Here is a 14,314-nt window from a genome sequence, read left to right on the forward strand (position 1 = left end):
AAGTTTGCCATGTACTGAGTCAGACCACAGGTTTAGCTAGCTTAGTATTGTCTGCTATGGTGTGCACTGATCTCAGGCTGTGATCCATCCAAGTCCTTCTACTTATGATCCTATTTCAACTAGAGATGCCAGACACTGAACACAGAATAAAATATTATGAATACAAAGCATGAGCTCTGCCATTGAACTGTGGTCCCTACAAGACTCCATGCCGTTGCACTCATGGGGAAGCCACGATGGTTTGCAGTTACCTATTGAGTCTACAGTTATTTGTAAGTTTCTTCAATGGGATGAATTCTGGGCTAAATTCACAGCAGTGTATTCTAGGCATGCCTTGCATTGCCATGGAGACAGGATAAAAGCAAATTAATGACAAAGCATTTTGACAAAGGCATCTTCTAATCCCTTGATACGTAATCTCCTCTCGAGGCTCAGTTTACAGGAATTTTGTAAATTATATATTTGTTTCCCAATAACCCTGTAAAATGACACTTCTGCATCTCACAAAAAGTCAGAGATTACTGTTGAGAGGGTAAGGCTGAGAGCTGCTGGTCACATTCCAGTACCAGGAATAGTGGGAAGAAGTTCAGAATAGTGGAAGCAAGCTACCACGTTGCAGAAATTGCCAAGTGTGACTTGGTACCTGTAGATTCTTAGAACCTGTGCACTATTTAGAGAGTATCTGTTAAGTAATATGATTCACACTCTCTGGCCATATGAACTAATACAATGCTACCAGGAGTGAGTACAGGAATGAATACAGGAACATCAGACCATTGGTCCATCAAGCTGATAGACCAGTTTTCCACACTGACTGGCAGCCGCTGTCCAGGTTCAGATGGGAGACTTTCCAAGCCCTACCTGAAGATGCAAGGGATTGGACCAGAGACCTTCATCAAGATGCTGCACCACCGAGTTATAGCCCTTCACGCAGGAGTAAATATAATGAGGAGGTGTAGGTTATGATAATGAATTAATGAGAGAATGAGAGATAACAGAAGAGTGAATAAATATAAGTGGAAGAAATAAGAAAGGAAATTAAGAACACAGGAGAAGTTCAGAGATAGGTAGGAAGTCACAGAGTCTCCTATACCCCTGTATCTGACTTATACCCATGTATGAGCTCTGTCACACTCAATGAGACTTATTTGTGAGCAGACATGCATAGGACTGTGTTGTAAATGTGAGTCATAAGCCATATGAGGAGACAGACTTTCTGTCATAGAATGTTGCATGAAAGAATTCATCTGTTAACAGTTTGTGAACATTCTGTGACATCACATTGCTGCAGCCAATTGCTATTGGACATGCTTAACAAATCATCTAGCAATTGTGAATTGGTTATTGCATATTTGCTCTCTCTCACACACACTTTGTAAAGAATCCTCTGTCTTTTCTTGGTAAGGAAGGTAGTCAGATCAGATCTGATTCTGCTCTTGCAGTGCTTGTGTGCTGCAGTCCTCCTGAAATGTCATGCCTTAACAGTGCCAGCTAGATGTGTCTAGCACACCTAGACATTGTCAGTTGTCCCTGAGAAGCAGAATACAAAGAGTTGGAAAATACTATGCTGTCTCTTTCTCACATTATAATGTGAGAGGATATGTCAATGGCATGTTATTTCCCTCTCTACAGGGAGAAATCAGACGCAATCATCTGTGAGCCCCTGGTCTCGCTACCACCAAGTGAGATTGTCCCATGAAGGAGGCATTTGCTGCAAACCTGCACAGAATGGCCAGTCTCTTAAATTTCCTTCCCCTTCTATTGCTCTGCAACTATGCTGGTCTGCATTCCCCTTTGCAGCATTACTAAATGTAACTGTGGCAAGTCTCTCTTTGATATCTTAGCTTTTTCCATTTTGTGTGTGGACCTCACCTGTATTAATATTTGTAAATCTGTGGTTATTTTTGTAACATTCCCCAATAGTTGTGATCGTCCTGTACAATTGTGTGTGTGTGGAAGAGAGAGAGGGAGGTTGTGTATTTCTGTTTGTGGTATTTTTGCTTTGTGGAGTTAGATTTCTGCCCTGCATGTGATGGTGATTGTGACAGCTGCCTTGCAACAAATGTGGGAGTCGCTTTTCCTTGCCATTTATGGAATGCATTTTTTCCTAGAAACAACAATCCATTTGTGGTCCCTAGCTGCTTTATGGGAGTTATTTAATAATAGAGATTTTTTTTTTTTGTTAAATATTTGCTGCATATTAGGAAATAGATGCAGGGATATGTGATTCAGGGTCTGGAATGCACTTTCGATACTTGGCACTGTTCCCGTACTTTGCCTTAATGGGAACACTCCCAAAGAAAGATTATTTGCCTGCACAATGTGCTTTATTGTTTGCTGAAAATGTTTCAGTTTTGTCCCTGGCTGTCCTGGAAACCTTTTCATAGGTTCCCATACCCTAGTGCTTGCATTTTCCCATAATTGCAATCTTGTTGGTGTATGTTTTGTAAAATGATAATAGTAATAATAATCTTGGTAAATGCTACATTTGTGAACTTTCAATAATCCACCCCCTGATAAACTTGATTCACTTTGCTGGAGGGAAAGAGAAGGCAACAGGGTGGGTCTCCTTGGTTCAAGGATTGTGAAATGCAGCCAGGTTTTGATGAATGACTGAATATTTTAAATTGGAAATTTGTTCCATTATTTTTAAATGGCTTGATTAGTAAAGGAATAAGAGGGTGGGGCAGTGATGAGGAAAAATGAGAGCATGAGACTTCTGCCCAGACCAGCCACATAAAGTAAGGATGGGCAAGCTGTAGTCCATCAGATGTTACTGGATTTCAGCTCCTATAACCCCTGGTCCTGCTGGCTCTGAGACTGATGGGAGTTGGAGTGGGGGGGAAACCCACAGGTTTTGTTTGCCTCCAGACTGTCAGTATTTTGCAGGAGGGCTTCAAGGTCATACTAAAGTTAGGTTTGCACAATTAAAGTGGATTAAAGTTGCCCTGGTGCAACAAATCTACTTAAAAACAACAACCAACCCCACAGACTTTCTGTGGTTAGAATAATGACAGTGGATGTATCCTGGTTTCTGCTTCCTGATACACATTCAAGATGCGTAGACGTGCTTTCATCCACTGTACCTGCTTTTTACAGTTTTAAGCACTTGGAAAAAGACAGGACCACTAAGAGAGTGATGAAACTCTCCTAGTACAAAAGAATTAGTGGACTGCATACTTGAATGATGGTCACTTTCAGAGTAAACCCTCAGAATAAATTATATTCTCCAAATACACAAGCCTATAATTACATAGTAGACATCTAAAACATACAAATCCTGTTATTGTAGATCTACACAAAGCCCTTTAGAGCCTTGGGACAGCCCTAAGAGGCAAAGGTATGATTGCCATATTTCAAAAAGTGGCACAAAATTGTTGAAATCTCATAACAAAAAAAGTTAAAATTTTCTTTAAAAACTAAACTTCCAATATGCATACAGATTTTCCAAGCCATTTCTGCATTTTCTGTCCAAACACAGTTTCAAACAGCCAAATCATGGCTGTGTCAGGGAAATTCCGGACATATGGCAACCACAGGCATAGGTGAGGAGTTTGATATCTTACATTTTGATGTATACTGTTAACTTTAAAACCACCACCCTTTAAGGAATTCCCCAGTAAAGGTACTAGACTGTATCTTGATGGTTTTTGCAGGGAAATCTCCACGAACTGCCACCTTACAGTTTACCCAGTCACGGATATGTACATGCTTAGTATGGAACCCGTTACCATACTTATTATTAGTTGTTTTTATTAAATTTGTTAGTTGCTTTATCTTGCCCAAGGCAACCCAAAACAACTTATAAACAAACAGACAATAAACACCACATAGATACATTAATACAAAGAGTGATAGGAATACATTAAAAACATTTGTAAAAGGCCACAGATGGTAAAAGGCCAATAGCCTAGTTATAGAGAAACATTTTTGCTTCTCACCAAAAGTTAAATAATGATGGCACCAGGCAAGCCTCCCTGGGGAGAGCATTCCACAAATGGGGAGCCACTGCAGAAAAGGCTCGTTCTCATGTTGCCACCCTCTGGGCCACTTGTGGAGGGGGTACATGAAGGAAGAGCTCACGTAATGAGTGCAGGGTTCAGGTCAGTTCATATGGGGAAATGTTGTCCTTGAGGTATTGCTGTCCTGAGTCATTTAAGGCTTTATAAGTCCAAACTGGGACGCGGGTGGCGCTGTGGGTTAAACCACAGAGCCTAGGACTTGCCGATCAGAAGGTTGGCGGTTCAAATCCCCTCGACCGGGTGAGCTCCCGTTGCTCGGTCCCTGCTCCTGCCAACCTAGCAGTTCGAAAGCACGTCATAGTGCAAGTAGATAAATAGGTACCGCTCCGGCGGGAAGGTAAACGGCATTTCTTTGCACTGCACTGGTTCACCAGAAGCAGCTTAGTCATGCTGGCCACATGACCCGGAAGCTGTACGCCGGCTCCCTCGGCCAATAAAGCGAGATGAGCGCCGCAACCCCAGAGTCGGCCACGACTGGACCTAATGGTGAGGAGTCCCTTTACCTTTAAGTCCAAACTAGCACTTTGAATTGGGTAACTGGATGTAATGCTATCATCACAGCATGCTTAATTCCAAATTAATTAAGCCCTGTATAACATATCTAGGTTTTGCTTTCAGAGGCAAAAATGCATTAGCCTGCTCATCTTAGGCTAATGAACACATAAAGGAAGTAAAAGAGAGTGGGGAGCACATACTCTTTGAGAATCTGAGCCAAGACACCCACACTTGCACAATTTTTTACCCCTAGTGCTATACATTCAATTGCTGTTGTCTGTAGCTGAGTGGCCTTAAATTATTCTTTTTACTGGTAGCTCATCATACAAAGCCAGTTTTCATGTAGACGTTACAAATGGAAAGGTAACTAGTTGCTAGTACTGAAACACCATGTTCAGAATGGACTGGTAGGGGGTTTGTGAATGGCATTCTATCGTCATGTAAGACAAAGCTGTAGCAAAACCAATATAAGCGTGCATTGTGATTTTTCTGGTTTTTCCTGAGCAGTTATCTCAACACTAATGCAAGCTTAGCAGGCATAGAAGTACTGTATTTTTCGCCCCATAAGACGCACCGGCCCATAGGACGCACCTAGTTTTTTTTTGGGGGGGGGGGGAAATAAAGGGGGAAAAATTTATTTCCCCCCCAGGTGCGCTGCGCTAATCCCGAAGCTTGGGGCGTGCGGAGCTCAGCGCGCCCCAAGCTTCTGGGTGCCGGCAAGCAGTCCGCTAGCCCTGGGAGAGATGACCTCAAACTTTGAGAGATGACCTCAAAAAGTGATTATGTAGTTTAGCTTCTTATCTAGGACTTTATTCTGTATTACCCTTACAGAGCAACCCCAACCCTGGGTCATCCAGGCCTGGGGGCATTCAGAGTGTCAGAGCCACTACTGCATTCAAAGCCACATCAGCTCCTACCAGTCAGGAAAGGGGAGAGACCAACTTTTTTTAAAAGGAGCACCACCAGCACAAGCCAGCACCTTTGGCGGGCACAGTGAGGTCTTATGTGGTGGCGGAGCCTCCCCACCAACACCAGAGCCTGATGGAGGGACACCTCTGGCATCCTAATCGCCTCTAGTTCTATGGATCAGGGGTTAGAATTGCACCCTTAATCTAGAAGTTCATATGCTAGACTTCAGCAGTTTTAGTCTGCAACATATGACCCAAGATTAATTCTTTTAAAAATCCTATGTGATACTTTGTTGTGGTAAGGACGCATCAATGTGCAGGCAACCGAAGAAACACTCACAGCCACTTTGCTCTTCCCAGTCTTTTGAATGCGGCTCATGGCTAAAGCACATGGTTAGTGGGATGCGAGCTTAACCTCTAGAAAATCAGGGCTGTAGAAGATAGTAGAGACAATTTTAAGACTAGGCTGGTTAAGATGGGTTCTCCATCAGTCTGCACACCCAAGCCAAAACACATTAGACTTCAATTAGTTCATTTCAGCAAATTCATTTCCTAGCATGTTTGGACATCTCTTTTTTTCCTGTAGTCTCTTGCTCAGAGATCTCTGATGATTCTTTAAACCTTTATTGGAAGTATGGAATTAGGAGTAAGTTTGATTGATTTATTCTTCATTTGATAATTTGTGGTCAGCATTTTCAGAGATGAATCACCGTCCTGTGTTTCTTAGAACAAATGAATGTGTTTCAAGTTAGAGGGCAATGTGCCTTGTTTTCCTTGGCTCTCTAATGGTGAACTTGAAATAATAGTGAAATCATAATAAATATTATGTGTTTATTTATATGTACACTGTAAGCAATTTGACTTTTACCAAAGCTGCAATAATGCACAAGCTTAAATAATGATCTCCTGTATGTGTAAATATGAATGTTTTGCATATGGTCAAAGGTAACTTTATAAAGATGCCATCAGAGCACTGTGGAGGTCTCTCTCAGCACGTGTGCATGCGCACACGCACACCCCCACACACGTGTAATTCATTTTGCCCATCTGTTTCTTTTATAAACCTCAAAAATTTCCAAGTGCCAGAACAAGGATGTTATCATATACAAGATGACTTTTTGCTGCAACAACTTTGTTATACATTCAGTAGAAGTTTTTTTAATTGTATAATTGAAGGCTAATGCATATAGAACTGTTTTGCTGTGCAGTTTATGGTTTTGACACATGTCAATAGGCAGGAGCAACTGGATAATCAAGGATGCATTGCTTATGCTGGCTCAAATGCAGGAGGCTCCATTATTACTGTATTGCCCCATCATTCCAGATTATCGACTAAGCAGGGACATACAAATGAGACCATTATTACACTCCATGGGAATCCAAATACTAATGCTGTTAATTGTGGCTTAAATTAAGACCAAGGCCTAGAACCACTATTAAGTTGCATTGCCCAGGAAACAACTCAAATTGAGAGATGCACCATGGCTTTATGTGGTGGTGCATTTGTAACTATAGCCATATTTATGTTCATGTTGATGTCATGTGAATGAAAGCACTCAGGTAGATAATGATATTTTTCATCCTATATAATTGTAAGTTAAAATACTGCACAGTGTTTCATTTCTCTACATAATAGTTTCATTTAGGCAAAAATTTACCGCCCAATTACCTATGACAAATTTATTGGATCTTATATCTCAATCATGTCTGCTCTGTATGCATATCTTCTTGGTTTATTTCATTTAATTTGCAGGTGTGTATATGTGCAATTATGCTGTGTGAATGTATACTTCTAAAAAGCATCAAACTGCCAGTTGTTAACTTTCTGTGCAGAAATAAGTAGAAGTCATAAAACCAGCAGGTTTTTTTCCATAAAGGTTGACAGTTTTAGACTGGAAGCCTGAATATCAATATTGTAATGAGACATCTTAAATAATTGTATTAGCAATTGTGAACTTTCTTGTGGACCAGGTAAATAAAATTTCACCCACTGCAAACCACCATGCTGCAATGCTTTTCTTTCTCATTACTTTGTGCTGGCACTCTTTTCAAAATCAGTAACAATTTTTAAAGCTGGAGGCAAAAATGCACTTTCTCAATTGTGTGGAGCTCATGCAGATGTAAAGGGTAAGTGGTTGCTTTGCACATCGTGGCTGGAATCCAAACATTCACATCCATGTGCAGGTGGAAAGCACTTCTATGGGGAAGGACCAGCCAGTGGTGGGGCTCCAGACTTTAGAAGAGTTTCTTGGGAGAGCATTGTAAGGGAGAACTTGAAATCACCATGCTTTATGGAAGGCTGACCTTTGGGTCCCACTCTACATCTTATACATACCTGTATAAATGTGACAGATATGTTTGCAGGCATTGCACAATCATCAGAGAGCTATGACTGGCCACTTCAGACTGAAACCTAGCATCTCTTAACCCTGGACAGGTCTTTGAGCATTTAAAAGAGGTGTATGAAAGGCAAATATATATATATATATTCTTATGTGAACCATACCCTAAAGCAGCCTTCCCCTAGCTTAGTGTCTTCCAGATGTTTTGCGCCACAATTCCCACTAGTCCCAGCACAGGATTGGAGAAGGCTGCCCTAGAAATAAAAGTTCTTTTTGGTGTCAAGGCCCGAAATACAAAATAAGGTTTAAGGAACTCTTGAATCAAGCATTGTTTGTTTTTATTCCTGTGTTCATTTCATCAATGTCCATTTAAAAAAAATGTGCCAGTGACAGGTCGCTTAAGCTCAACTTTGTGAGTATTTGCAAGTATTTGCATTTAATAATCATATATGACCAACTATGAATGCATGAAATACATGTTATAAAGAACGAATTTGCAGATGAAGTTATTGGACACATCCACAAAAGTTGTCTTTGAGCAAGTTTTACTCAAAAGTAAATCCATCTGAGTTGAGTGGGGATCTCTCATAAATGTGTTGTGGACTGCGGCTTTAATTGGTTTGAATGCACTTCGAAATGCAAAATTAACAAATGTGATGAGCAATGCAAAATTATTTTTTGAGCATGTGTGGAATTCATTGCAGTCAGACTTGTTATACTTATTTGAATTCCATATGAACCCTAATTAAAATTATTATATGGAAAGATAATAAGACAGGATATAGCTGTGACAAGGACAGACAGTGGGCTTCCCTGATTATGTAATAGTCAAAGAGAAGAAAACTGTAGAATTCATTTGCAATATTTCTGCAGATCAGTGTGTTTCAAGCCAGATTGATGATTGCAAATGGATTTATGTGCCTTTTTAAATAATAGATCTGTTGTTTTTTAAAACATCATAGTTTGGAAAATGACAAGTTAAAGTTTTTTTAATGTACAATACCAATTAGCCATTTTTGGGAGGAAATAAAGGCATGTGTTACAAGTTAAAGATGGCTGAGTTAGGCTAGAGTAGCATAACAAACATGCGTACAGATGCTGAGAGAAGGGGTGGTGCTATGAATTTGGCAGCTAGATGAGTATATTGAATGAGGATTTGAAGGTGGAGATGCCATGAAGACTTAATCATTCTAGAAGTAGAGCACAATTTTGTACTGTTTGTGAAACATTACTTTAATTCCAGTGATCTTATGTGGTCCAACATCATGCATTTAACTGAATGATCTCACAGTTAATGAAAAAGTGATCAGCAATATTGAGAATGGCAATGTGGAATTCCTTTAGGATCTAAATGTTCATAGTTTTGACTTTTGCATTTGGTTTCTCCTTTCCAGAGAACAGCTGGCATAGCACTGTAGAAGCATTCCGCTTGTGTGATGGGAAATCGTCACGGAGGCCTCAGAAAATAAGCCACCTGGGACTGCAACCCTTGATCAACATCCTGAGTGTTAAATGTAGCTGTTGTCTCAGGAAACTAAAGCATGGTGGACTAGCTAGTTTTCTGGACCAATGACAAGTTCTCTTAATATCTCTAAAAATGGTAGTGCTGAAAATTTGCTTTGTGAAAAATATCACGCTACTCAACATCTAAATCAGGCATAGGCAAACTTGGCCCTCCAGATGTTTTGGGACTACAGCTCCCATCATTCCTAGCTAACAGGACCAGTGGTCAAGGGTGATGGGAATTGTAGTCCCAAAACATCTGGAGGGCTGAGTTTAGTTATGTCTAATCTAAATACTAGAGCGGGTGCAGGGAACCTTTGGCTTTCCAGATGTTGCTGAACTCCCATCATCCTGATCATTGGCCATGCTTACTAGGGGCTAAGGGGAGTTGTAGTTCAGGAATGTCTGGAGAGTCAGATACTCACCATACCTGCTCTAGAGCAAACTCATTTTGAACCTCTCAAGCTCTGGTGATGCACTTTTAGATCTTCGAGAAATCATGTATCTTTAAGGCATATTTGCCATTCAAATTTAAATCACTTTCAAATCTATTTAAATCACCCAGTTCCTGACAAGGTAGTTCTGGGAAATGTAGTTCATGATGGTCACTATGAGCACAGGATGTTGGACAAGATGGGCCTTTGGCCTGATCCAGGAAGCTGTTCTTATGTGTTATGTTTCTTGTCTGCTATCATCACAACCACAACCTGTGTTTTGTCTGCCCAATCTAAATTGCATTTTTAATACTTAGGAAGATTCTTCCTTGTAGAAGAGATCCTGAGAGGAGTCTTCTGCCTAAATATGAAGCATGAAGACATGATGAATTTTCTTAAATATGTGACATTGAAACACTGACAGTACTGCCACAAAGCCCAAGCAAAATCTAGTTGTTTTTCTCATTTGGTTCTGTGGGAACTCTGAAATGTTTCTGGAGCTTTTTTTCATAGACATTCAATCATGGGGAGATATGATATCTTAGCTTTTCAGTGCCCATTCCAAAAATAGACACAGCTTAATGAAATGCTAGCATTAAGGTTTCCAAGAGCAAAGGCAAGATTCATTTGACTATGCAAGATCCATTTTCATGGCTTGGATTAATAGAAATTAACAGACTCTAGAATTTCTTGCTAACCATCCTGAAACACCTGTCTTTCACTGTTGGTAGACATACTACTAAAGATGGGCCATTGGCTTAAGAAAGTCAGGCGATTCTTATTAAATACTAATAATTTATTTTAATGTACTTTGGCTTTGGAAGAGGATTGGGCAAATTCATGGGGAGGGGATCAGCGACTACTAGGCACAATGGCATTTTCCATCTGCACTGTCAGATGCAGTATGCCTCTAAATGTCAGCTGCTGGAAATGGCGAGTGAGCAGATTGCTGTTCTGCTTGTGTTCTGCCTGCCTTCAGCCATCTGCTTTGCCACTGTGAGAACAGGACACTGGAGTAGATGGGCTAGTGGCCTGATGCAGCAGGCTTTTCTTAAGTCATGGCATAGCTACAGAATGGCCAGGGAGGAGCAAAGTCAGTGGCCACCATCTCTCTCAGAGCCCACACATTCATACCCAGGCCTAGTTTGGCATAGCGTAATTTGCAGGGCAGGGCATTGTAGGTTCAGAAGTTCATTCAGGCATTATTGTGTGTCTTTTTTTCTGAATCCTGAACAGAATAGAGAGAAATCTATATGGAGTGAGTTTGAGCTTTCCAAACTGTGTGTCGCGACACATTAGTGTGCTAGTGTGTCGCGCTTCTCTCGGGGCTGGAAAGGAGTTAGTTTAATCTCCGGTTTGCCAGCAAATTACTGTGTCTCAAAATGATGCATGTCTAAAAAGTGTGTCACCAACATGAAAAGTTTGTAAAGCTCTGTGTTACATAATGGATTAATAGCATATTTTTTATTTCTGCTGATTGAGCCCACTAAAAAGGGTTTAGTGTAATCATTCCTATTATTAATATTATTAATTTATTTATGCTCTGCCTTTTTTCCTGGCGGGTCTCAAGGTGGCTTACAGATAAAAATAAGAATTGCTTTCCTATTCTTATCCTTGTTTACTCAAAAGTACCCTATTCAATAGGAGTTATTCCCAGGTAGGTATGCATAGGATTGCAGAGTTACTGTTACTCTTGATGTTTATAAAGAAAATATATAGGGGACAGTCTCACAAAATTAAGCAATTTCCATAGAATATATTTAAGCATACCATAACCACATTCCAATGTGATGCTACCAAAGTACACAGTCCTGCTTACAATTAGGATAAATATGTTGCCATAGAATTAATATACTACCTATTGCCTCTATGCACAATATACTGCTGTATCTTTTGCACAGTTTTATGAGGGAATGTTTTTGATAATGACTCCTTGCTTCCATCAAGAGGTAAATAATAAATATGTTTTAAATGCCAGGACATATGAATGTGACTGCTTATTAATGAGCAGTTTGATCTTCATTGACTAAAATCACTGCTGTGATATAATAATCTTCTTAATGCTGGGGGTTGTTTCTGCCACAAACAGCCTGTCTTGACCAAGATGCTTTCTGGTCAGGGATGTCTGAAATTTCCTTTTGTATATCTAAAACTAGTGTTGTGAGTAATGTGCTGTTGCCTTAGATTCAGAATGCAAATATGTGTTTTAAAAGCACAGACATTAGTAGGTAATCATTCAAGTGCAATCCTATGCTGATTTTGGTTCATTACAATGGTACCCATGCTCAGTGCCTCAATAATAAAACAAATCATTATGACATCTGATAATCATTCAGTAGATACATACTGCAGACCCTCCAAGTGTCCATATTTTCCAGGGACAGTTCCAGATTTACAGAGGCCGTCCCGGTTTCTGATTTGATCCCGGAATGTCCCGCTTTCCCTTAGAACATCCCTATTTTTATCGGAGAAATGTTGGAGGGTATGGAGTTATGTGACCCCGGAGACAAGCAGATAAGTAACTCTGCAAGCTTTAGAAGACATCTGAAGGCAGCCCTGTATAGGGAGGTTTGTTAATGTTTTATTATGTTTTTATATATGTTGGAAGCCACCCATCATGGCTGGGGCAACCCGGTCAGGTGAGGGGGGTATAAACAATAAAATTATTATTATCATGGAATAGGGTGTCCCTATTTTCATCGGAGAAATATTGGAGGGTATGATACTGTCACCCCATTGCATGACTTACCAAAGCTGTTGTTGTCTTTGTGCCCTTAACTGTACAACTAGGCTGTAGTCTAGTACACATGCTCACGAAAACATCCCATTTTATCTTAAACAGTAGCTTCTAAGATAGGTTGGATAATGAGCATGGCTCAGTCAGAGAACTTGGCACTACCCCAGGCTTCTTGACTGATTCACTTTTCCAGATAGAGAAGGTTCTTTTCTGTCAGAAGAGACCAGTTGACTGAGCGCATGGAAAGCTTAACTCTTCCAATGCAGGAATAGATCCTTTCATGGAGGAGCTCAGTTATCATCTAGTAGAGTCTCTGGTTATCTAGCCCCTCTGGCCAGCTTTAAAGTGGGCCTACTACTACTACTATAATACTACTATTTATAATAATAATAAATTTAATATTTATACCCCATCTATCTGGCTGGGTTTCCCCGGCCACTCTGGGCATCTCCCAACAGAATATTAAAAAACCGATAAAACATCAAACATTAAAAACTTCCCTAAACAGAACTGCCTTCAGATGTCTTCTAAATGTCAGATAGTTGTTTATTTCCTTGACATCTGATGGGAGGGCATTCCACAGAACAGGCGCCACTACCAAGAAGGCACTCTGCCTGGTTCCCTGTAACCTCACTTTTTGCAGTGAGGGAACCACCAGAAGGCCCTCAGCGCTGGACCTCAGTGTCTGGGCTGAACGATGGGGGTGGAGATGCTCCTTCAGGTATACTGGGCCGAGGCCGTTTAGGACTTTAAAGATCAGCACCACCGCTTTGAATTGTGCTTAGAAACGTACTGGGAGCCAATGTCAGAGCAGTGTGCCCTGACACAGAGCAGGGGTTTTGTTTCACAGCAGCCTATAGCAGATGTAACAATATATTGTAGCTTTATATGTGAGAATTCAATTCAATGGGGCTTATTGCCTTCAGCTTGGACTGTTTTAATGCCACTGAGTAGGCAATGCAATCAAAATTCAGGTTTGTAACTGAAATGTTCAGTTTCATCTTCAGACAGATCACCATTGGCTACAACAGAATATAAGGCATTCGGTCACACAAATACACGCTGGAATGAATGTAACAGTTTCAGTGTTAGGAGTTTGCCACACAGCATTCCATAGATTGCACACCAAATATTATACAATATACTAGTTCCAAACAGACATGAAAGCACAGATGTTGGAGCTGTAGTATATGGGAATGACAAAGAATAGAAAGTAATTGTCAATGGCCCAAAGTAAGTGAGGAGTTGGTTATACATACCACAGTTTTGTCCATATTAGATTAGTAGCTAAATGTGACTTATCTTCTCTTTTTATTACCCAAAGCTCTGCACATAGCAATAATTTTAAAAATGAAATCTGATTGATCTATATGCTTTATGAAAGAGTAATTATTGCACTGTTATGCACTTTAGTAAGTAAATAGAAGCATGCCCTGTCCTTGCATGTTCCTATTAGTAGAACATAGATATGTTTTGTTTTTTAAATACATCTTCAGTTAAGCAGGTCAGAATTAGTTCAGACCCTGAAAAAAGGACATGCATGAGTGTGTGAAATAGGCTAAACTGGTAGGTTTAAGTGAAGAACTGGCAAACAACACATTTACCTTCAAATTCTATATTTGAGGGGGAAATGCCTAGAATTTCTTTCATGTTGTTGTCCAGGTTAAATAGTACAATGCTGGAATCTCATGTTCCAAGGTATTTGCACAATGTTTTTTGATTTGTGAAGTATAATAAAAGCATTCCACTAATGTAACCTTGTTTCTCCCTCTTACTTTCCTGCAATTGTTCATCAAACTGATCTGTTAGAAGGATTCAACAGCTGCTGCTTTGTTTGCCTTCCATGCCACGCTTCTCCAAACTTGCTCAAATG

At 40.2% G+C, this 14,314-nt stretch overlaps 1 protein-coding gene and 1 long non-coding RNA gene across 9 annotated transcripts in view; one reads left to right on the forward strand and one right to left on the reverse strand.

Annotated features, from left to right (window-relative positions):
- Positions 1-10,066, forward strand: part of PFKFB2 (6-phosphofructo-2-kinase/fructose-2,6-biphosphatase 2) — a 36,116-nt gene extending 26,050 nt beyond the window's left edge. For 5 of the 8 annotated variants that reach the window (XM_082228345.1, XM_082228344.1, XM_082228348.1 and 2 more), the window contains one exon: positions 1,633-3,153. In XM_082228345.1, the coding sequence (XP_082084471.1) occupies positions 1,633-1,699 (67 nt within the window). In that variant the 3' untranslated portion in view covers positions 1,700-3,153. Of the gene's footprint in view, positions 1-1,632; positions 3,154-9,161 lie in introns of those variants that run through there. The other 3 variants (XM_082228347.1, XM_082228349.1, XM_082228351.1) reach the window with 1 other exon arrangement.
- LOC309535373 overlaps positions 1-14,314 on the reverse strand; it is a 214,986-nt gene that overhangs the window by 35,667 nt on the left and 165,005 nt on the right. The gene's annotated exons all lie outside the window — the stretch shown is intronic.

This window comes from Podarcis vaucheri, assembly GCF_965113315.1.
Source record: "Podarcis vaucheri genome assembly, chromosome: 6".
Taxonomy (NCBI): domain Eukaryota; kingdom Metazoa; phylum Chordata; class Lepidosauria; order Squamata; family Lacertidae; genus Podarcis; species Podarcis vaucheri.